Source organism: Condylura cristata, unplaced genomic scaffold (genome assembly GCF_000260355.1).
Source record: "Condylura cristata isolate star-nosed mole 26May11 unplaced genomic scaffold, ConCri1.0 scaffold00011, whole genome shotgun sequence".
In the NCBI taxonomy this organism is placed as follows: Eukaryota; Metazoa; Chordata; class Mammalia; order Eulipotyphla; family Talpidae; genus Condylura; species Condylura cristata.
Window position 1 is genome coordinate 8,077,226 of NW_004567112.1, and position 24,116 is coordinate 8,101,341.

The window sequence follows — 24,116 nt, forward strand, 5'->3', positions numbered from 1 at the left end:
CCCTCTGACCACACACACCCCAGACCCCGCTCCATCTTGCTTCAGCTCATTTTACTGCACTTGAATTGTTGGAAACCGAATCTAAACTGATGGTCTAGAATCTGAGCCGGCGCATCCTCTGGCTGAAGAAACACGGCGTCAGGTCTCCAAACCTCCCGCACCTCATGACCGTGATAGACCTACCCACAAGCCTGCCAGCCTAACTAAACTTAGCACCCAGTGGGCCTTCCTCAGCTATGCTGAGTAAAATATCTTTCTAAGGTATTTTCAGAGCTTCATAGCATGAAAGGCTTTTGGCTGAAGTTCAGGCAGAATTAGACACGGTGGCTGGAGGGAAGGAGGTAGGAAAGATGTGCTAGATAAGCCGCCCAACAACGAGCACCCCACCTGCCTTCAGAAGGACACTTGCCTCATCTCACCCTTCCTCTCTCATAGCTTCTTAGCCCCTGGCCAGCCTGCGCCAGGGTCCATGGGACTGTAGAATTCAGAGTAGAGAAAAGAAAATGAATCCTTTCCCTGTTGAGCACAGGTTCTGAAAGACAAACACCCTAGCCCAGGGGCTCAGAGCAGCCTTATTTATGTGTCCACTTGTTTACGCAGCTGACTTTAGGCACATTATTCAGCCCAGTGGTTGTTACCAAGATTGTAGGAAAAGCAAATCACCAGGAAGGTGTGTTTCCAAACAGACAGTAGCAGGGATTTTAGAAAAACTAGCCAACTGTTTGTGACCAGACCAGCAATAAAACCTTCCCCAGCTCTTCCAAATTCAACAGGCAAAAGTCGAAAAGAGCATTAGACTACAAAGCACTGGATAGACTACCAGTGCTTAGCTTGGATTCGCAAGCAGGCATTTTCTCTTTTCTCTTTTTATTGTGCAGGAATTATTAGGCAAGCATACATATCAAGTACACAGCAGAGTCGTTATATAGTAAGAACTGCCCATAAAAATTGAGTGTATGTACCTGTAGAGCCTGTATATAATACGTGATAAGTGAGTATTTTATTAAAATGCAGTGAAAATGCCAACTCTGAAGCAGATTACGCAATGGTCCCTTGGAATTAGGTGCACGCCCTTCTTCCTATGTTTTGTCTTACAAGAAAATGTCAGATGTGTGGATTTAAATTGAGAAATGGCTTTGAGTTCTGGACTATTTCAGGAAGAACACATGCAGTGGTTTTCCCTAGCAATGGTCCAATTTATGCTGCAGAAGAGACTCATATGCTAATAAACTGGTATTGACAAGTGTGATAGATGCAGGTAGGTACTTAGTGAATGCTGGAGAGCAAAGTTGATTGCATTTTACAGTCTGTGTATTTCTCTGTTTATTGCTTGTATTCTGTCATTAAGCAAACAGGTTCCTAATATAGCAAATCTCTCTAATCAGTAAAGCAAGGGAGAAAAGAACCAGAAGCATCATTAATTATGACCATTTGGCTGCAGCCTGGACAGTCTGTTGCTATTGGATTGGGCAACTTATTCCAGTTTAATTTTCTGGAGGTAGAGCAGAAACTGGCTGTTCTTTCCCATGGAGGAGAGTAGAGAAATGTTCCATGCCCCGCTGGCTGACAGCTGCCAAAAAAACCGAGATTAAACACTGACTTATGCACAGAAGTGGAGTCCTGGGACAGCAAAAGGCCAGGCCCCGAATGGGTGCGCTTTGAAGTGTCCATTTCCATAAAAAGCAGACGTGCTGCTCCAAAATCTGACCTGTCCCCAGGCACCGTGGGACCCTTCTGTGGGCACATCTTGAGTAAGCATGCGCAGTGGTGGATCCCGTCCCAACTTAGAGCTGTAAATCCTGCATGCGCCTGCGCATTAGGCAAAGAACAAGCCCCTGGCGCCAGGGTAGACTTTCTGACTGTTAATCAGTGGGGCTTGGGGGGAAGCAAGAGCGACATCGTGCTGACTCCAGGTAACAGAGGTTAACAGCATCTAGTGCATTTATTAACCCTCTGGTGCCAGGGACTGGAGAGGTCTGGCCCCACAATTACAGAGGCCCCTGGAAATTCTATTACTCGACGTGCCTGGACTTTCAGATTGCCGCCAATGACAGTTTTGTACTGGAGGGCAAGGTTGATGGAGTGCTTAAAGAGCAGCCCCCTGGTTTTCTAGAATAACAACATGGCTACCGAGTGTGGGACAGGTTTCTCCCTCATCCCTTTCATTTCCCCTTTCTCAAGATGAAAATCTTGTGTTTGGGTGTTCTTATTTTTCCTAACACAGTCACGCAACTCTGAATCGGCTGTTAGGAAACACTCTTTCATAAACGAGATTAAATAATTCATTTTCAACATGCTGTAACAATGGGTAAAATTGAATTTAAAAAAAATGAAATTTGTTCTCTTTTCTTCTTTATCCCCTTAAAAAAAAAAAAAAGTAGATCGTATTTTCAAAGCCACAACTGTCAGTTTTGGTGTCTAAAGAGGTGCAGGCTGGCCAAGCTCTGTGTGGGGTCCCTGAATAGCTAGTCAACAGGTAGGGTTCTAGGGGTTCACCGCAGGCCCCAGCACTGTGCCAGCGCCTCCATTATCACACCGTTGCTTTTACTGGTTTACAACTCAACAATGAGAGGTGTGCTCCCAGTTTTGAACTTTCTTAGACCTTACAAAGTCTCAGAAATAGGGTGTGGTGTTTTTTGTTTTTTGTTTTTCATTTCCTGGGACCACTCCATTTGCATCAGCCCAGGTGACTTTTAAAGTATGTAAGTATTTTTGCAACAGTTGAAAAGTGGGGGTGCATTGTATTTTTATCTGTTTGCATTTATCAGACCTGACTAGCAAGACAGTGATAGCTTGCTGATTTTTTTTTTTTAATGCTCAGGATAAAAGCCTTTAGAATGTGAAAATAACAGGTTGCTCAGCCTTCTAAAACGGGCCTGAAGAGCCAAATTTTCTTAGGTGCAGCCTATTTGAGTAGATTTCTCTGGAATCTGCAGATGAATCTGGACTGCGTTCAGCCTTAACAGCATGCAGCTGGCTAGACGCACACAGGCCCACCCCCTGGCTCTGCCCCTCCATCTGCAGCTTACGAACCCTTGCAGGCCCTGAATGCCCTGTGTGGCAGTGTCCTCCTGCGTGACAGTGATCCACCTGTGACTGACATCCTTCAGGACAGCAGGCGCACTGGCCTCCATTCTGAAGCACACACCACAGCTTCGGAGGCGCCTTTAAGCCCTCATAGCCACCTGCAGGCCTTTCATTCTGTCATCCAGGTTCCACCTGCCATTCCAACTACCAGTAGCACGGGCTCTTCACCTTCTAATCAGACTCCCAGACCTTCCTATGGTCCATACGAGACTCAGGCAGAACCCCAGGGGTCCTCTGCTCTGCCGCTGCCGTTCTGGGGTTTCCACTGACACTTCGACCTTTCAACTGACGGCTGTGTTAATACACTGTGTAAGGGCGGTGTTCAAAGAACTGTGTGCTGGGCTGCTCAGCTCTGGAAGGCCTAACGTTTCTGTGTGTTGGGAGGATATTTAACTGGAGAGGCCCTTTCTTAGAGTGTCCGATGGAGCTGATTGCATGTTATTACTTTTACTCGGTAGTTTATCCATATACACCCCCCAAAATGGGTGAGCTGGGCTGGAGGCTACTGCCTCCAGATTTAGTGAGGCCACTGGGGCGTTAGGGAGTTCAGGCTTCCTTTATATGGAGCCCAACAAGATGTCCATCTTGGGGAAAGAAGAGGCCAGCAATTTCCCAGACTTGGAGCTGGTCTAACTTGTTTTCCTGCGATGGACAGTACCCCATGCTCTCCCGGGGGGTGGGGGGAAGGGCCAAAGGTCCCTCCTCTTGGGAGCAAGGTGTACGCCTAACCTAGACCTTTGTGATGGTTAAACAATCAGTGTCAAGTGAGGATCATATGGCCACCATGCAGATCCAGAGCCCTCTAAGGAAACCTGTCAGAAAGAAACCACTTCCAGGCAGTCACTGATGACACAACAGGTTAGGATGCAGCACTGCAAGCAATGTAGCCACTTCAGTGCGAGTTCAATCCCCACCCCAGAGGGGGCCCACACAGCACAGCAGACCCCTCCTGGCCCACCTGCTGCTCCCCTCAGCAGTGTACTTTGCCAGTCTGCCTGTTCTGCTCCCCACTCTGACTCTGGTGAATCCTCTCAGCGCCCCTGCACCTCTGGCTTGCACCCCAGTTCTGTATGCATAAGTAAATAAACACATCCTTTAAAAAAAAAAGAAAGAAAGAAAAGAAAGGAGACCTTCTCCAGGCTGCTGTTGGAAATCTCTTTATTGCCATCTGATAATGGGCAGGGGCGAGGTGCCAGTTGGGTACCAGTGCTTCCTGGCTCTTGCAGTGACTGAGAAGTGTAACTAGCGAGTGGTGCAGGAAGCTTGTACTCAGGGGAAACCACAGCTTGCTGGCACTGCTCCCCCAGAGCAAAGTAGGAAGGAGACCCTGGGAGGGCCCCAGATGCAGCTTTTCTGGGATCACAAGCACAGACACCCTGAAATCATTCTGTGTTCCCAACTACAGGTCAGACTGCCTTCTCCACACATTCTAGTGATACAAAGGCCCTTGGCAGAGTTTATGTCTTTCATAGATTATGGCCTAGAAAAGAAAAGACAGAATGTGATGGTTTGAGGCCATTTTGGTGCCTGGGCACAATTCCAGTTTTGAACAGAAATAAAACACGTAAAGTTCTACACATTATCCTTTGTACGTAACAATGCCAGGGCCAGATTTGCTATTAATATAGATTAAAAGTAGGCATTTGAGTAAGGTTCAATTCCTCTTCCACTCTCCTCTGTGATCCTCTTATATATAACATTTACTGACCTTTGAACAGCTCCGGGATGCTTCACAGTGTCTTATTCTTGATGCCTCTTTAAAGGTTCCTATTTCATATTCACAGCTGGCATATGCAAATATAGGTAAAGATTATGATGCCTCCCAAGTAGCATTATGGTCAATAAATTACTCCTTGGGTGAACATGCTGTCATTTCAGCCCGACACATGGACAGTGAGTTACAGCAGTTCCTGTGCCGGGCAAGGCAGCCTGCCATTCACTAAGCTGGCTGCTCAGATCTTCATTTGGGTGTGAGTTCTCAGCCAGGGTCTTCCTGTCCTTTGGTGCCAAAGGGCTCCAATTTTGGGGGAGGAGCGGGGGCTGTCATGATTTGGGGACAGGGAGAGCATGAAGCGTCAGCATGCCAGGATTGCCTGAGATAAACTGTACAGCAGAAGAAGGCACATTTTCATTCAAGAATTTGAGGACTTGGTTTATATCCAGAGTCTGTAAGTAAATTGCTGTGTGATCTTGGATCAGTCACTTTACTTTTCTGTGCTTGGATTATTTTCCTGTAACAAACAAGGGATAGACAGGATCAGCAGTTTTTCACAGAAATTTTTAGAGCAATGAGATCTTTCCTCCAATGAAGGAAAGCCCAGTGCAGACTCTTTCCGATGCGAGGAAATTGTAGCCCAGCCTCCTTGGAACTTTCCAGAAGCAGTTTACTGTATTAGATGTCTTCCCTGAACTGTGCCCCTGAGGGTCCTGTCTGACAGAGTTCTGTCCTGAGCTCTGCCTCCCAGCAGAGCGTCATTGACTCACAAGAGGCCAGCCCGTGGCCCTGGGCTCCCTCCCTTCTGCCATATCACCATGTGGCCAGTACACAGTGCGTGTGTTTCTTGATCGGAGCAGTGAGTAAGTAAATGAACACACTGAACTCCATTGGCACATTCCCAATAAATGGGAACTCTCACTCGACACTTTCCCACTATTCAAAAATTTCAGAAATATAAATGAGTTCAAAATATAATTGACTTCAAACTTTTTTTAATCTAGTGACCTATTCCTCTCCTGTCCCTCCTACCCTGGAGGCACAGGCAGTGATGAAGTCTTCAAGGGGGGTAGGTGAGGATCATACCAGAATTTGAAGACTGCACACAAATGAAAGAATGTGAAGTATTTCATTGGTTAATTTTATATTGAGCACATGCTGAAATGGTAATCTGCTGGGTTAAATGAAATATGTTATTAAAATTAACCTGTTCATCCATTGCATGACCGCGAGAAAATTTTAAATTATACATGGGGCTCTCGGTGGTGGCTGATGTATCTCTGTCACTGGCCCTGCCCTGGACAGCTGATAACTGGTCACTGGTAATTACTCTTCCATATTGTGTGTGTTTCTCCCCAGGCGCAGAAGCTGAAATCCAATGTGTCGGGCACCACGCACCTCTGTCTTTCTGATGTAAGTGACATATCTCTCTGGGTCCCCATGTGTGTCTAGAGGTAACCTTCCACCCCCAAGCAGAATATAGGTGAGGGGCTCAAAGACAAGGTTTCGGTCCAGAAAAGTGAGTAAGGTGCCCTTGTGTGCCTCTGTTCTTTGAGCAAGGTCAGGGAACAAAGGTAAAAACTAAGTGTGGGGCCTGGATCCTTACCTGGGGCTGGACCCAGCAGAAAGGCCACTGTTCCAGGACCACGGCCTGAGGTCAACCGCATGAATTTCCCCAGGCCCCCGAGAAGCAGAACAGCACTCTGCTTACCAGAGTTCTCTGGCCCTAGCTACAATTCCTTTGACTTCCACAGCAGCCCAGAGGTTGCGAGAGCCGGCTGTGTTCCTTTCCCAACTTATAACAGAGGAGAGGGTGATTCTGTCTCCTACCCAGCTGATGCTGGGGATGGGGTTGGGGAGATTGACCCTGGGAGCTTATCTGATTGAGAGTCTGGAAGACTGGGCTTGTTTTGGGCTTTTTGACTGACAAGCAGGGCAGCCTCCTTCATCTGTAAAATCTAGGACTGAGGCCCTCCCTGGTGGCTCATTGGGTTAAAGCACAGCACTGCAAGAGAGTGCGAGTTCGATCCCCAGCCCCAGAGGTGGTCCACATGGTGCAGCAGACCTCTTCTGACTTGCCTGCTGCTCCCCTCAGCCTGCTCTCCTCACCACTCTGTCTCTGGTGAATCCTCTCACCACCTCTGGCCTGCATCCCAGTTCTGTATGCATAACTAAAGAAAAAAATTTTTTTAAGATTTATTTAGTTATGCATACAGAGCTGGTGTACAGGCCAGAGGTGTAGGGGTGGTGAGAGGATTCACCAGAGACAGAGTGGGGAGCAGAACAGGCCCACTGATGAAGTACACTGCTGAGGGGAGCAGCAGGAGTGTCAGGAGAGGTCTGCCGCTCCATGTGGGTCAGCTCCGGCACGGGGATCGAACTGGTGCTGAAGTGTCTTTAGCTTCTTAGTGCTGTGCTTTTAACCTACTGTGCCACCTGGGAGGGCCCACTAAATAAATTAAAAAAAAAAAAATCTAGGACAGAACTGGCCACCATCTGTAACCTCTACGGGTGCCTGGGCATGTTTCCTAAGATGATTCTTCAGGCCCTCCTTGATGATGGGGAGGGACAGCAAGCATCCCCATGCAGTCAGCCCAGCGCTGGAGTGATCATGGAGAATGACAGGGATCCCTGAGCTCTTTTCTTGTCCCCCCAAAGTGGATTTCAATCCTCTAGGATGGAGGAGCTGCAGTGTGGCTAGCCAGCCAGTTTATCAAGGCCCTCTAGGAAGAATTAGTTCTTACCAAGGTCACGATCCCTCCCATAAAATATCAAGTCAGTGAAATAAAGTGTTCATGGTAAAATCAGGGGTGGGCTTGGGTGAGAGGAATGGCTGTTTGGGGGCATGGGGCAAGAGCCCAAAAATACATAGTGGGGTGCATGAATCCATGCAGCGGGTGATGATACAAACCTTCTTTCTTGCAGCGCGATTATGAGAAGGATGGTCTCGCCGGTGCCTCCAGCCACATAACCATACAACCGTCAGCTGCGCCTCCAAGCTGTGGTCTGAACCCACTGCTGGTTCTGGTGGCAACCACCCTGTTCACCTTCTCTTTATCTTTGGCAGAAACATCGTAGCCGCACTGAAAAAATCATATGGACCTGTAAAAAGACAAAAACCAAGTTATCTGTTTCCTGTCCTCTTGTATATCTGAAATTCCAGTTTTAGGAGCTCAGTTGAGACACTGCTAAAACAGTTTCATCCAACTGGAACATTTATTTTTCTTTTTTCCAAGAAAGCTTCTTGTGATCCTTAGGGCTTCTACAGGATACTCAGTGCAGTGCTACATTCCAAACTCAGAAGGCTTTGGGGCATGCTGGAGCCAACAGGGGCAGCTTTAGGTGTGGCGGTAAGGCAGGGGAGGGCCATGCTTTTCATGAAGATGATGATGATGATTTTAATCCTGTAACCCTGACCTTTACTCGTAGAGGGGTTATTGTTTCTAAAGAATTTTCTGTAGCTTGTGTCATAGTTTCAGTGTCTGATGGTGTAACTGCAGCCTCCCCCGGATGTCAAGCTTTTTTGTCACACAGTGATGGATTCTCCTTCAGAGAATCTTGATCAACAGGCTTGTGCCCACCTTCACGGTATTAGATGAACGAGCCTTCTCCACACCCAGGTGTGTGTTCGTCAGCAGTTTCTGCATAGACCTTCAAAGCAGAAAATACCTGTCCCATCCAAACGGCGTGTCTGTCTGTAGCCAAAATAGAGCATGAGAGTGAGCGTGAACCTCAGGGTACCCGGGCCCCTGAACGCCACGCCCCTCAGCCTTACCTGAGCGAGAAGCTTGAAACTAACAAGCGTTAAACACATTTGACAGCTGACTTTACACGTATGCGATTCTATGTAGAAAAAAAGTTTTATTACTAAATGATTGCAACTATTGGCTTTCTATATTTTGAAAGTAATGATACCGTCTTCATTTTTTACTGCTGGTTTAATACAAAATACGCAGAGCTTGTTTGCCTCCCCTAAGTAGCGTCAGCTCCGATGTTAGCGACACGGATATGGCTTTTCACGGGCAGACTCCAAGGAGACAGTTTCGCAGAGAGCACTGCACCACGTCCGTGTGGACAGGCAGGAGGAAGCAGAGCTGCCCTGCATTGTCCTCCGTTGTTCTGGAAGGAAGCCTGCAGGCCCAAGTGGAAGCTGGTGGCCACGTGCAACTGTTTCCAAATGTCAACAGGCACCTGGCCAGTTGACGTGGTGATCCCGCCCTGGATCTCCATATTCCTTGACGAGGCAGCTCTGGCTGGGACACGGGGTGGGACGTGCTGCCCCTCTCCTGAAGCAGACGCGTGCTTGGGGACAGCTAAGGACTGTCTAGTCCCTGCTATGAGGACTTGGCTACTGTTGAGGGCAGTATGGGCTGAAGGGCATTGGCAACCTGCTGGCATCTCCTGTGTCCTCCATGGCAGATTGTGACCAAAAATGTGGGAAAGGAGGAAGGCTGTGGATCACGAGGGTCAGCCTGAGGGCTGTGGAGATGTGCCGGTTGGCACAGACCCGCTAAAGGCAGCTGTTCATTCACAGCGCATCATCTTCCATCGTCTCATCCTTCAATGAGGAGACCCTGAAGTACACTTTTGAAGTGTGGTTGCAATGGCAAGATTCAGAACATACAGTCACCGGGTACAAGCAGCCATCTTTCTCCCAGACTGAGGATAGACTGGAGAGTCCATCTTCACCGGCTGCTGGGAGTGTTAGCTTTCTTCCCAGGGCAGTGGAGACTGAAGGAGGAGTGTGGCCGTCCCCGCTGGTGTTTGCCTTGTAAAATTAATCAAATGACAGGGTGGGGAATCCATTCAATCCAGGCTAAAGGCATAATCTTTTAGCTCTATTGGTGTTTGAAGTACATTTATATCCAAATGTTAATAAACATAAATATATACTACTAAGTACCGACTTTTTTCACTTCAAAATGTTTTCAAGGGAAGTTCACCGATCAAATTTGATTAGTGAAAGATTTCCTAAAAACTCTTACTTCAAATAAACACATTAAATGTGTCGAAATGTTTGGAATTACAGTCATCTGAGAAAGCATATCTCTTACAGAGCATATTTAGTTTTAATTAAGGTATCTCTGTGTATCTACATTGGGCTAATTGCATAGGTTCTGAGTCTCTGTGATCTACTGGAGAAAGCTATTGATTACTTCTGCAGTAAACAGCAGTGCTAATTAGCTTCACATGACCAGAGAGGAAGCGGGTGGTAATCAGCACTAACAAGGATAGTCTTCGCTGAAGAATGCGTAGATGTGCAACTCATAAATTAAATTATGCAAGGCCTCATCTATCACCAACAAGATCTCATTTTTCTTCAGAGATAGGAACATAAACATTAGAGTTCCTAAATCCTCCATTTGAAAATAAACCGTTGATTAAATAAACGGGACAGAAGTTTAGCGACAGCGTGCTTGAGAGATTCTTACCAACCAGCCGGCAAGTGTTTCCACCCTTTGCTGTGATCTCAGTTCAACACGGTGTCCCCAAAACACCGTCACTTGCCCTTCTCCAGAGCAGGCAAGTGACTTAAATTTCTTAATTTCTATCTGATTTCCTCTTGCAGCTCCAAAAGACTCACTACTTCCTTTCCTTGGTCCCTACATGAAAGGGACCATCTGATAAGGCCTGAGCCTCTCACAGAAAGCATCTCATGGTAGTTGGTTTGGACAAAACAGTAGCTTACGATCCTGTAGACCAAGACACCTGGGTCAGGATTGAACATTCTCGACTTACGTCAGAGAACAAAGACGCTACCGCAGATGGACCAGAAGCACATTCATTCCACTGTAACGTTGACTGTCTTTGACCACGTGCTTGAGTGTCTTTGTCATGGAGCACAGGGAGGAAGACGAGCACAAGAAAGAGGGAGTTCAGGAGCCACCAGAATACCTATTTTTCCATATCTGATTTTTTTAAACCTCCTAGTGGTAGAAAAAATTATAAATTGTGTATTACATAGGTTATTTTTCTTTAAGCCTAGCAAACTTTATCCAAAGTGTGAAAGAGTGTGGTTTCTGTTCATTTTTTTTTAATAATTGTTTTATCCTGTAATAAAAACAGTCTAAGAAGCTGTGTCTTGGAATTCATCAAATGTAGGCCAGCGTCCCTCCAGCTCCGTGGTGGCTTCGGTTTGCTCTATATTAAGACTGTCCCCATCATGTGAAGACTACAGGGCGGGTTGTCTCCAGCTGCATCCCATTTCCCACCTGCCTCTTGGTACTCAAAATCAGTCCCTCCCAAAGTTTCCATCTGCTGAACAAGGAAAGTGGGAGAGCGGAAGCATTTTTGAGTTAGGGTAAAGTGCTTGGGAAAAGAGCTGAAGGAGCTGTGGGAGTTTATATAATTAGCAACTTCCTTTTTTAGAATCCAGCAGAGATGTATTTCTGTTGTTGTTATTTACAAAACAGGGGCCTCGGAGGAGCTCTTTTTTTTTTTTTTTTGGAAAATAAGTTTTCATTCACCTCATCAGACACACACAGGGGCTTATTCACACATGACTTAAAGGGCTGCTTAAATGAATTCTCGTTTTCTAATTCTTTCTACGTTGTTCTTGATCTTCGGGATTCATCACCTGTGATCTTTGTTGCTTCTGCTCTTTGATAAAGCAATGGAGACCAGGTGAGACCCATTTTCAAGAACGACCTAAACGCAGTAGCCACAGACAGGAATGGATTAGCAAGGACCAGGCATGGTGAAGGCAGAAGAGCCAGGCTAAACAGAGCTGGGGGTTTGGCGAAATGGAGCAAAATCAGAGCAAGAGAACCTGGAAATTGGCCCCGGTCCCTGGCTGGTGCACGTAGGAATCTTGTTCTAACAAAACAGTCAGGGCTCCTTGCGCTAGGAGTATGCCTTTGTGGGAAGCCAGCCAAACTAAAGTCTGGATGACAGAACAAGGAATTTCTTTGGAGAAATTCTATAACAATAAGACAGCTGGGGATTCGGTTAGGCACCCTTAGAAGCTTCTCTTGTGCACGGGATGCCATGTGGTAGCTGGCATCACTGACTTCCAGGTGTTCTCAAGCTTTTGTTCTCAGTGACCATTTGTTTTTGGTCTGTTAGCTGGAAAGTGGGGTGCTGGGGCTCTGGAGCACCAGTTCACTGCAGAGGGCTTCGGTCTGTGGGCTTCACCACTGCCTGCAGCCTGGCTTGTGTGGGACGGGCCACGCATTTCACAAAGCTGTTTTAAGAGGTTGGCTGGTTCCTTTCTCAAGCGCCTCCTCCTTCTGCTTCACTGTCAGGGTCTCTTCTCATCAGTTCTTCCTCTTCACTACATTTAGCCCTGCCATACTGACTCTTTGTTTCTGCCTGACAGCGGCTTTTGGAAGCAGACCAGAAGCCAGGTAGCAAGAGGATGAGGTTAATCCCCAAGTGGGGAGTTCGTCCTCCCGGCCCCTACCCTGAGCTCCTCCTCAGGGTTGCCTGGTCCACCACATCCTGGCCAGGAATCCCTTTGTTGCTTGGGGCACGCTGATGAGCTCTGCTCCCTCCAGCGACAGCCCTGAGGAGCGCCACCTGCAACTCCTGATTGTTCTGAGCGCCAGCCCAGCGGGATGGGGAAGGTGCCCAGGCGGTCCATACACTGCCTGCAGAGAGTCACACGTAGCCTGCGAGCAGCCGCGAGGTCTCAGCCCCCTGAGGGCTCCAGCTCATTTGACCAGCGCAGCTGCGGCTTCGGCTGCCTGCCTCTGGCAGGTGCCAATATCAGCATCTTGTCCCACTGCCAGGGGGTGTTTATTTTTGCTCAAGGGCAGCTGCCAACCAGCACCAGCATCAATGGAAGGTTTTCTCTGATTTTCTTCTCTTCAGCCCAGGCCAGGCTTTCTTAACACCCCATTTTCGTTTTCATAGTAAGAGCCAAGAGTCTGGCCAGAGACTCTGGCCCCTTCTTTCATTTTAACAGCTTCTCCCTGCCGCTCACCAACCTTTGCTAGCAGAACGCGTGACCCACGGTCGGTAGGTACTTAACTCGGAGCCAGTGAGAGACGCGAGGACACCGAAGGGCTTCCTTCTATAGTCCAGTGGTGAGGACAAGCTGTCTGCACAGCACTGCGTTGTCTGCCTCCCAGAGCTCCTGAGAGGGATCTGGAGAAAAGGTCTAAGAAAGCATGAGAATGAGAGCAACTGTAAGCCTGCACACTGTGGTCTCTGTTGAGAAAGAGCGAAACTCGCCTTTGCCCGCAGGAGCTGGGCATGATCAACAGCCTCCCTGCACCCTCCACAGACAACACCCACGGTGTGGTGGGCTGTGGGAATTCAGCCAGGGTCTGCTGAGGTCGCCATCACTTCCCGTGCAGGAGAGCGGCAGGAGGGATGGGCCCCCCGCCCTCTCTGCCAGGGCTGGCAGCCCCAGCTGGCACCCCAGGGAGCAGACTCAGGACTACCCACTCCAGCACCCACTCCAGCAGAATATTGCCCCCCACTGAACGAAGCATCACACGGAGCTGAAGTTCCCTCACCAGTAACATGAGAAGTATGGCCTCTGACAGGAGCCTGGGTAAACACCACATTTTCAGATTGTCCGAATCTTGGACTTGACATCCTTCAGCCAATCTCAGTCCTCTTTATAAATAGTCTGTGACACTGTTTTTTCGGCTCAGTCTCTGGGCGCTAAGTCCCAGCCCCTGTGCACGGCCACCAGCCCCCTCTGTGGAGCAGGCATGCGCTCCCACCCTCAGCCTGAGCATCCAGCCAGGGAGAACCTGAGGGGTCACTCTGTGAACCACGGGCCATGAGCCTGGCCAGCAGGCCTGCTGTGGGGCGCCCCAGCCTTCCGTTGCCCGGTGCAAGGGAAACAGCTCTTACAGCTACTTTCCAAGGACCCCCGAGGGCACAGTCGAAAGAGCAGTGCTCTGGATACCCACAGTGGCCCCTCCCAAGCCTAAGGGAGGTCCGCAGACTAGAGGAGGGGCAAAGGAGGAGGCAGCAGAGTCTGAGCTCGGCAAAGGCAGGGCTGCTGGAGGGCTGGAGGGGTGAAGGGCGGTGTGGGTCACCTGGGCTGGCCGCGCCTGCAGCAGGGTGCTCTGGGCCTTCTAAGCGGGGCGCCCCTGGAGTCATCTCCAGCGCCATCTTTCTCTCTGTCACCACAGCCTCGGGGCTGTAGGATTCCACGTTATCTTCCTGGCGTGCAAGCGTGCTTGATCTGGAACATGGTTTTCATTTTTTAGCTTTAGCTGCAGGCATTTCTGAAACATGGGAGGAAAGAGAATGCCTTGCCTTATTTGGGTCTTAAAGAAATAAGACATTGCTGGTGTGCTTTTCTGGATTCAAATAGCTCATTGTCCTCAGAGGGTTGAGGAGATGGTTTCAGAAGCCTAAAACCCAGGGCCTTCTCGTTCTTCTAATTATCTGTCTTTTCTTGTCTTCTCCCTTTCTTCCCCAAGGGAAGGGGAGAAACACTTTTCACCACACAGTTTGCTTTAAAGAGTTTCTCATCTCCTGTGCATTATCCCTTGATATTGAAATGATTTTCTCTTGTTTAATCCAGCTCCTGCTGAGAAGAGGTGTGAGATTTAGGATGTGGGATTTTTTTTTTCCTACTGTTTTGGGTAGTGTTGCATTTTTTACACTTAACCCCAGGGTATGTTTCAGCTGATGCTCCTATTTCATGCAGGATAGCAATACTGATGGGCTAGAGATAAGGACAATGGTTTTTAGGATAATGAGAGAATTCTGTCCGGGGTGAGGGTTCAGACACCCAGCTGGGTCAGAGCTCATTGAGGCTAGCTGTGCTACAATGCCATATCTGGTTAGGAGGAGACCCAGAGGGGACACCCTTCTGCTGCCTATTTATTTTGTATGTTTCCTGACTTTTCTATTTCTAGACGACAACACATTTATCTCATCATCCCATGTGTCTCTGCTTTCCTGAAGAACCTGGACATTCTCTAGGGCTCGCTCCTGCGGACTTCCTCACACAGATATTTTGCAAATTAACTTTACTTCCAGCACCACAGAACAACATCGACCTGGAGTTTTGCTCCCTGGACTTTGGAAGTGGTTTTGTGATGTTTGGGTTTTCTGTCAGCATAGACTCAATTGCTACGGAATATATGTAGGCCTCTCACCCCAGAATATCCTAATAAACATTATTTCTTTTTTTATATATATAAAAAGAAAGAAAAGAAAAGCAACATAATAGTAATGGAGTTGTTTTATTTTACCATCATTCATTGGGAAATGATTTTGAATTCAACAAACCAATACAAATCTGTTGTTAAGATGTCTGAGATTGGGGACTGAATGTGGCTGGAACTGATCCTTTTAGATAATTCCTGGTTGAGGGGCGGGATGAATAGCTGGTCCTCTGCACCAGAAGCTGTTTCCCCACAAGGCCTGGGTAGTAACGCCCAGCCTCAAGGCATTGTCCAGCCCCTGAGGGGGAGCAGAGGCAAAATCAGCCTGGTTGAGAGTGGCTATTTGAGACCCACCCAGCTTAATCACTCAATGTGTGTCCAGAGAACCAGGTTCTAGTGTAGGGCCTACCTGACATTTACTTGTTTTCAAAATGCAGTTTTATAATTAGAGGATAGGGTTGCTGTATTCTCTAGTTGTGATGTGTGTGCCATTATTTGCATCAATTTATAAAAGACAATTTGATAAAAGGTAAAGACAGAGTGGGGTGGTTTCCTTATTTCCAGCATCTAGCTGATTACAACAGAGAAGGATGAGGACAGGGCATGCTGTTGGGTTTTACACCTTGGATTCGTTAGCATCCTATTAGTCAGAATATAATCCTTCCCTTCTCTGGGGAATGTATCATCTCCACTGCCCGATCAACACCCAGGGTTTTTAAGACAAAATCTAAAAAACTCAGACACGGTAATTAACTTCCCCACTGTTTGTTTCAGTCTGCAAAGGAAACCTTCCTGTTTATATTGTGGGACAGGAGCCGCGTTTCATGGGGGTTCTGTGCATGTATTTTCGTTCTTTGTGATTTTTAATTCCATTGCATTTCCTGCTCCCTGGCTTCCTGGACCTGCTTTCAGATGCCCAAGACTGATTTCTGCCAGATTCCACAGCCCGGGTTAAACGTGTGTGATCACTTGACCTGGGCCTGGTGCTTTGAGGTAACACAAAACCACAGATCCCAACATGTCCCCCAACTCGGTTTCTCAGAGCAGCCTAAGCAGACATCACCCAGTTCATTTATGGGGAAGAGACTTGGACCCCTAAGGAAGAGCAGGACACTTGTAGCCCTGATCTGGAAACAGAAGCAGCAACTCAGCAAGCTTTGTGGGAAGGACTGCAGGCTTCCTCTGCAGTCGGTTAGTATTCTAATCATCTTCCGAATGCAACCAAATTCCCAGGATGCAGGTGATAGAAATTTTAGGAGTTGTAACAAGAAATGACTAATAAAACCCTGAGAGAAATGCCAAGAAAGTGAATAAAAGCTGTGACAGGAACAAGATACAAGACTGCTTGTATTGGGTGATATAAATAAAGCATAAACGAAAACACAATGATGTGAAAGATATGAGGAGAATCCATAAAGCCTCATAAACAGGCAGGGCTGGCTGTGCAGATGGGGTTTATCCATGTGAGGTTTCTCCCATCCAGGTTGTAGACTAAGAATTCACCATATTTAAGAGAAGAGGTGAGCATGTGGCCTGAGGAGGTCTTAGGTGTGTGTGTAAATGGGAACATTTTCTTTTCTTGAAAACTCTTTGATGATATGTACCATAATTTAAAGTCCACTTCCCCGGTGAGACGGACGTTCCACTGGCAGGAAGTGACCCTGCAGCCTTATACCGTGTACCAAGATGCAAGCAAACGATTCTTCACCATAGAATAATTTGTAAAAAAAAAAAGACAACAGCAACAAAAAACACTCTGAAACATTGTGAATGTCTATTGAGAGCGAATAGGTTAAAGATCTCAGCCAGATAAGGGAATACAGTATAACTCAAAAAAAAAAAAATGAGACTGAAAGTGGGCTAAGATATCTGTATATATAGTAAGCGGAAAGGCAAAGTATGGGAGAGTGAAAGATACACTCCTATTTGTATGCATTTTAGAAACAGATTATTGATGAAAAATTGACGGTAAGTAGGTAAGTGATAGATGTTGGGGGAAGATGGATGGATGGGTGTTGGCTGTATGGGTGCATAGATGAATGGATGGGTAAATCAATGGATAGATTGATGGATCAATGAATAAATTGATGGATCAATGGAAGGATGGATGGGTGGATGGATGGATGGATGGAGGGAGGAATGGAGGGATGGAGGGAGGGATGGAGAGATGGATAGATCCATTCATGGGTGAATAAGTAAACACCTACACAACATTTTTTTTTTACCATATCTGTATTATTTTTGCCAATTTTTTCAAATAAAAAGCCAAGGAAAGATGAGCTTTGCAACTGCTGCCAGCCAGCTCAGGTTTTGACCTCTGCTCTTTAGCAGGAAGGAGCTGAAGCAGCCCTGACTCTAAGCCTTCCCCCTACCCCCCAAGTTCGTGCCTCCCCTGCATCTAGCCACGTGCCTCAGAGCCCAGGAGACCGCGAGCTGCTGCCCTGCAGAACATCGTTCAAGATTTATTGCTGCAATTCGGGGGAAAGACACCTGTGTACACTGTGTACATTGGAGGGTATTCACATACTTCCTCACTCTGGCTGGTGACAGCTGGAATCACATGCAACCAGGACCCACCTAGCCCAAGGGGAGGCTGGGTCAGCTCTTTTTGGTGACGAGAGGATCAAGGCACAGACCTGCATGTGGACTGTACCATGAGAGGGCTTGTGACAGTAAAGGGGTTGGTTATTGGGGCTCATTATGCATCCCCCAGAAGCAGGATGGAGGGGCTCCAGGCACGGGATTGACTCAGTCCTCACTGTTGCTCCAACGCAACGGAAGCTTGAGGCTCAGAAAGGGCAAGTCACAGATGCAAAGCCACATGGCCAAGGCAAGCAGAGTGGAGCTGGATTTCAGTTCCTGCTTCCAGGCCATGGGTGCGGCTCTCACTGCCGGCAGAAAGTCTCTGAGCAGGAAGACACCCAGGTCCGCCCTGGCCCCCCATCCCCACTTCATTTCCTTCCACCCACACTTGGGGCCATGTTATGAGAGCAGCCCAAGCTGACATATTGCAGCATGAACTTGCCTTCAAAAGATAATGAGATTACCTCCCTCGCCTTAAGGAAAAGAACGGCAGATTTAAAAAGAAATATGACAAACCCTGGGAGTGCCAGGACTGCTCCCCTGAGAGCCCGCTTCCATTTCCGTCCCTCATTCTAGACATGAAACCAATTAAAGGAGTTGCAACGTACACAGTTAACACCGACTGACAAAAGGCTGCCTAAGTGCTTGAAAGATATAATTTACCCACAGCCTATGCCCAGAAAAAACGTAGCCACTCTGTGAGTGCATGACTTTGGAAGTGCATGACCTGAGTTTACCTTGGCGGGGGGGGGGGGGTAAGGGGAGGGCATCGCTTTCCTCAGAGCCCCCCAGCTGTCACACCCTGGGCCTGTTCTTCGTTAGCCCAGTGAGGGTTTGGAGTAAAGCAGGTTCTAGCCATGGGGGACAGAATGGAGGGCAGGAAACATACCCCTGGCCAGTTCGCTAGCCCAGGGAAATCATGAACTTCCTAGTACCTTTCTCGCCCTGAATTGTGTCCCCATCTGGAAAATGAGGGAAGAGAACACCTGACTCTGAGGACCCCAAGTCCACTCCACCAGCTGGAGAGGTTGCGCTGGTCCTGCCTCGGGACCTGGGAATGAGTAGAACAACAGCAGCACTGGACAGTGTGTTTTCTCAGTCCTTCCTTTGCAAGGATGTCAGTCTAAGAGCGCCCAAATTGAGAAGGAAACGTACCACCAGCCCTCCGGTAATACGCTCCTCATCGATACTCTCCTCCCCATTCAGCAACTGAAGAAAAGCAACCACACTCTGATACCAAGCTTGTTTGTTTTCATGCTTCCAAAACATCTCTTTCCCTGGAGGATCTGTAGATAATCAGACAATGTCTCCGCCATTCAGAAGTGTGTTCAGTTTGCAAAGTGCCTTCCCACACCTTCTTCTTCGATCTCTCCCCTGGGGATGGGGAGACAGTTGATCATCCCCATTTAAAAATACAGAACAAGAGGCTCAGAAGGACTTTTATGGGGTCAGGTGTGGAGATGACTTCAGGTAGCGGCAATTGCTCAGTCTCTCCCCACCCATGTGACCACCTTAAGCTTCCATCTTCCCGTCGTGCTGTCTTTCTGCTCACAAGAAAATTGCAAGCTATGTTCATTGCAAACTATGCTGATTGACGATCAGCTGTTACCCAGCACATCTACATGCTGTTTTCTGATTCCACAGAGTTTTTCAAGGCAGGAGTAAATATCCTTTGGGTGCTGGTGTAGTCTAGGGTATTGCCAAGTCCAGAAGCTCAGCACCGGGCTAATGACCACAGTGATTTCACCTGAGCACAAGACCGGCCCTGGTGGACCAGCAAGAGGAGCGGACAGACGGCGGATGGTGGCTTCCTCCCCAGAACACTAAGATGCTTCAAGATGGCAAGCCGGGACTGCCTTCCAGAGGACCCAGCTACCTCTAGTGCCGCTGCACTGGCTGCACCCCGCCCTACAGGGAACCCCACATTTAACCCACCCACAGACCTAGCTCAGAGTCAGCAAAGCCCAGATCCCCTGGGGGTCCCGGGACTCCCCCAGCTCTGCACACACCATCCGGGCCATTTCCAGTCCCCGCTTGCCTTCTCATGTTTCCAGCAAGGGCCTGGGTCCCTGGGCCCTTGTTCGTTGTGGGGTTAACCCCCACCCCCGAGTAGCACAGCACTTCACTTCCTCACCCCAGTTGTGTGAGGCAGGTGCTGCTCTCTCCATTTTGCCGATGAGCAGTAACTTGGCCCAGACCCCCGGGTCAGAGGGACCCAGCATCCCGTGCCTGAGAGGAGGGTCTGTGTTGCCACCCCACTGCCATCGCCAGCCCCAGGAGGGGCTCCCTGCAAATTGCATCATTTTTCAAAGCCACAGAGGGATTACATCTCTAAGAAATGCGCGGTTTTAAATGGGTAATCCTCTTGTAATGTGAAGAACCAATGTATGTGTTTGGATTTCTTTCTTAGTTTGGGATTTACTGACAGTGAAACTGAACAGTCCTTCAGGCGACGGTTTCATCGGGAACATTTTAATGAGTTCTGACTCCAGACTTCGCCTGTGCTTCTCATCTGGCTGTCCCAGTGCAGGAAGGCTGTCTCGGGTCTTCAGGCCTTTTTGGGTCACACTGTCCCCTTGAGACAGAGTGCAGACCTTGGCTATTGTGTCGCTTTGGTGCCTATGACAGTAGATGACTCAGGGGCTGCCTTCTGTATGCCCCGTGGAAGCTTCCAGTATTTCCAGCCTCCCTGGGAAAACCAGCCATCTCCAACCAGCCTGCCCACACAAAGGTCCTCACCCCTCCACCTCCAAGTCTGTGGGTTTTCCTCATGTGTCAATGTCTGCTCTGTGCCAGGCATCCTTCCAGGCAGGGGATAAAGTGAGGATAAAAAAGCACAGGTCTCTTCTTCTGTCATGGAGCTTCCATGGCGATAGGAAGAATATCTATCATGGCAGACAAATAAAAAATAAGAGGTGACAACGATAAGGGCCCTTGGTTTGCTCATCTGTAAAATAAGGATGTTATCGCACCTTTTCCTTTAAGGGATTCCAGGGCGCGCGTGCTCATCTGGGTAAGTTGCGCACGGTGGGAACATAATAAAGCACCACACAAGGGTAAGGTCATCATGATAGTGAAATAAACAGACATGATGATGAAAAAGGCTGAGACACGGCTTTAATTTGGGTGACACAGGAAGAAGGGACCTCAGTTGTAAAGTCTAAATGCTCCGAAGACTCCAGAAGTCAGTGAAACCCTCCCAGGCAAGGGGACGGTGGTGTCAAGACCCTGAGGAAAGAACAGACATGATGCAACAGAAAAAGAAATATCAGTGCTGTGTGCGGGCGCAGAGGGATGGGGAGAGAGGCGGGGGAGGCTGGAGCGGAGGGACCCCGCGGGCAGGGAGGGGTAATAGCGCCGGAGGCAGGAAGGCACCCTATGTCCGCATGGTGCAAAGAGGCAGGAGAACTCTTAGCGCTGCTGCAGACCCCATACACAAACAGGTGGAGCGCGGTCTGGGGCGCCCACTCCTCGCGGGATGCCAGAAGGACACGGGAGGTGGAGGTGACTAGACTCCTTGATGCGTGGTGATGGGAGGTGAACAAGGTCGCTTCCAGGTTGGACTGAACCGTCAGACACAGATGTGAGAGCTGTTGGAGCAGCAGGTACTTGGGGGTGGAGAGGGAAAGGCCCCAGAACCCATTGTAAAGTTTGTGAGACTGCAGGCCCCATCACCATCTTCTTCTCCAGCATTCGCTGCTACCCCATCTCTGCCCACATCCGAATCCCAAGCTCACCTTCTCCTTCCCTGCATCCCTGTGGCCTCCACCTGCGACTTTTCGCTCCTCCCTTCCCATGGTCTCCCACCAACCCCTGCGGGCCGCCCCACCTGCCGCTTCCAAGCTGCCCCAGGTTGCCGGCTCTTTCCCAGTCTCCCACAGGCCACCCCATTGGCCCCAGCATTCCTTGCGGTTCCATGTCCAGGAGCATCTCCCCCCACCCCGCAAGCCTAGAAGCATGCCCCCCAAATAGAACAGGCTCCTCTATGTATCCCCAATGGGTGGTGAACAACACAAACTCTGAAACAGTCACTTGACCTCCCTGAGCCTCAGTTTCTCCATCTGTCAGAACCTACCTCAGGGGGTGGGTGCATGGGTCCCCTCTGCCGCCAAGAGCTGAGGTCATAGAGAGAATGCAGCAAACGCCAAAGAAGTTCCAGTGGGCTAACCAGTGGGCAGGGGCACTTCCTCTGGAAGGGAGGCCAGGCTGCCTTTTGCCCCTTCCATGGACACATTCACTGGTGGCCTGCCAGCGATGGGCGCCGTCTTTGGAAAGCAAAGAAACGTAGGCCCTGTTCTTGTGGAAGTGTATGTGCTGGTCTTTCCTTTCTCTGCCAGGCACACAGCCCTCCCATCCGATAGCATCCCCATGGGGTCCCCATAGTAAAGAATCTCGGGTTGAGATTCTTTAGGGGTACCTTGCCTCATAACCCCCCCCCCCCCGCCCACCTCCATCCACGAAATTGGTCAGAAGAGGGAGAAGCTTTCAAAGGACTCCCAGTTCTCCCCTCCCCATCTCGCAGATCCTAAACTCTTTGGACATAGGCTTCTCCCCACTAGTAATGTACTCAGCCAGTGGCTGGATAACATTGCTCCAGCGCTAGTCAGGAAAAAGCCGTTCCTGCATCTCTTCACATCCTGTCACTTGATTATCCTTGTATAGGGGTTCATTAGCATCCCCTTAATTTGTTGTGAAGAGTTAAAAGGCTTTCAAATCTAGTCAAACTCAAAACTAGTTTATTTGCCTTTTATGATGAGTGAAATGATGTGCATTGTAAAAACCCAAATGTTCGGCACTTAGCGATATTAATTTCACTTGACTTCATGACTTAAGGTCAAATACGTTCATCAAAGCTGCCATCATTAGCACAGTTTCCTTTTCTATTAAGCGATTACGATCACTTACTATTAATGAGTCGTGAAGTTTTAATAAATTTTTGCTGGTGTGAAATTGCAAAACAGTAATTATGACACATACTATATGGATGGCTGGTTCCACGACGTAAATCCAGTCTAATGTTGGTGGAAATACAGAAGAATAGCAAGTAACTAATTAGGTGCCTCTATACAACCAAAATACACCTTCAATATGAAGGCAAGTGAACAAACAACGCAGGTCTTTTGCTGTTCGTGGGGAACTATTCCACAGTGAGCCCTGACCACTCCAGCAGACCAATCACCCTAAGTAACATCTTGACTCAAGCTGAAAAAGAGCCAACTTGAAAGGATTTGGGGGTTGAAGTCACTGTTTCCGGCATGGAGCTGTTTGTATGCCAGCAGGGACAGGAAGAGGCTTTTGAAAGTACAAGCTGATACAGGTAGATTGATGGAAATGAGACCAGGGAATCACCCTCTCGACACTCAGAGAGGCCCCAGGAGCCCAGTACAGAACCAGAGGCAAGGATTTAACACCCACATCGGGGTTCTTTGCAGGGCATTGAAAGCCTCCCTGGATTATGTTGACAAGCAAATCCCTGGAAACTACTTCCAGAAACATCTGTTCGGTAGGTCTGAAATAGGCATCTGCTTGGCAGGATCATCCTGCTTCCACTTTGAGCAATAATGATCTTGAAGCCCTAAGCCACAACTCTGCAAAGCTATCAGGAGTTCAAGTTCTCATGGAACAAATCCTTCTGTTATCAGATCCCATATTAAACACTAGATGGTGAATTTATAAAGCCATTAAAAAGTAAAACATGCACATGAATTACAAATACATCATGGATTCATGTTTCCTGAACACTTTCTGATAATGTTCCAGACACCATTTTATAAGCATCATTGGATTTGTCCTCACTACAAATCCATTTACTACAGGTAGAAACTGAGTCACAGGGGGAGATATTAAGCAACAAGTCCAAGGTCACGCACACAGCCAGGCAGTGGCAGTGGGTAGACACATTAAGGTGAGGAGAGAACACAGTCAGAGGCCTGAGAGGTTTCTCCTGTGATGGCTGCAGCAACAGGAATCAGGGCGCAGAGCCAGAGAAGCGGGGAATTCTTTGGGAGGCAATTGGCTATTGTGATGACTTGCAAAATGCATCCCGGGGCTCTGGAGGCTCTGGGGTAAGTTCTGGGTCAACAGCAAGGTGACGTTTGGCAAGGATCTTCATCCTTTCGCCTGCCTCCACCACCCTCCCCATTCTCATTTCTATATTATCTACTGGGGAGTCACTGTCATGTCACATATTGGTTACAAATCCCTGACTTGGGGTACACAAGGAAGGGGCTAGAGGGGGCCAGAGACTCAGAGATCCTTCCAGGAATGGGACCAGGTGGAGGTGGAGACTGAGGGGAGAATGTTCTGTTGGCTATCAGACCGAGGCTAGTTAACCTGCTGGCAAAGAAGCTGGTCGAGAAGCTTGTCTGGTGTGAGTGGGGGAGCCGGTATTTGTATTGGAATCATCTCTGGTCAATGATTCCTCCCAAAAGCACTGCAGCTATCCAAGTTCTGTGAGCAGCTGAGGAGATCCAAATGGGCAGTTCTATGCTGGTGCCCTGCCACAGACAGTGAAGCCTTTCTCCAATCCTGGAGGTCAGATATCACCCATGATAGAAAAGTTTCACCACGTTCAACTACACCCTCAGCATCTCAGCCACCCTCAGGCAGCCCTTACTATGTGCCATGTACTGACGAAGCTCTGCAGACACCCT

At 48.5% G+C, this 24,116-nt stretch overlaps 1 protein-coding gene across 8 annotated transcripts in view; it reads left to right on the top strand.

The window, feature by feature from the left end:
* GFRA1 (GDNF family receptor alpha 1) overlaps positions 1-10,892 on the top strand; it is a 198,528-nt gene extending 187,636 nt beyond the window's left edge. For 6 of the 8 annotated variants that reach the window (XM_012723754.1, XM_012723755.1, XM_004680412.2 and 3 more), the window contains exons 10-11: positions 6,161-6,214; positions 7,727-10,892. In XM_012723754.1, the coding sequence (XP_012579208.1) occupies positions 6,161-6,214; positions 7,727-7,879 (207 nt within the window). In that variant the 3' untranslated portion in view covers positions 7,880-10,892. The remainder of the gene's footprint in view (positions 1-6,160; positions 6,215-7,726) is intronic. The other 2 variants (XM_012723759.1, XM_004680413.2) reach the window with 1 other exon arrangement.
* The last annotated feature ends 13,224 nt before the right edge of the window (positions 10,893-24,116 follow it).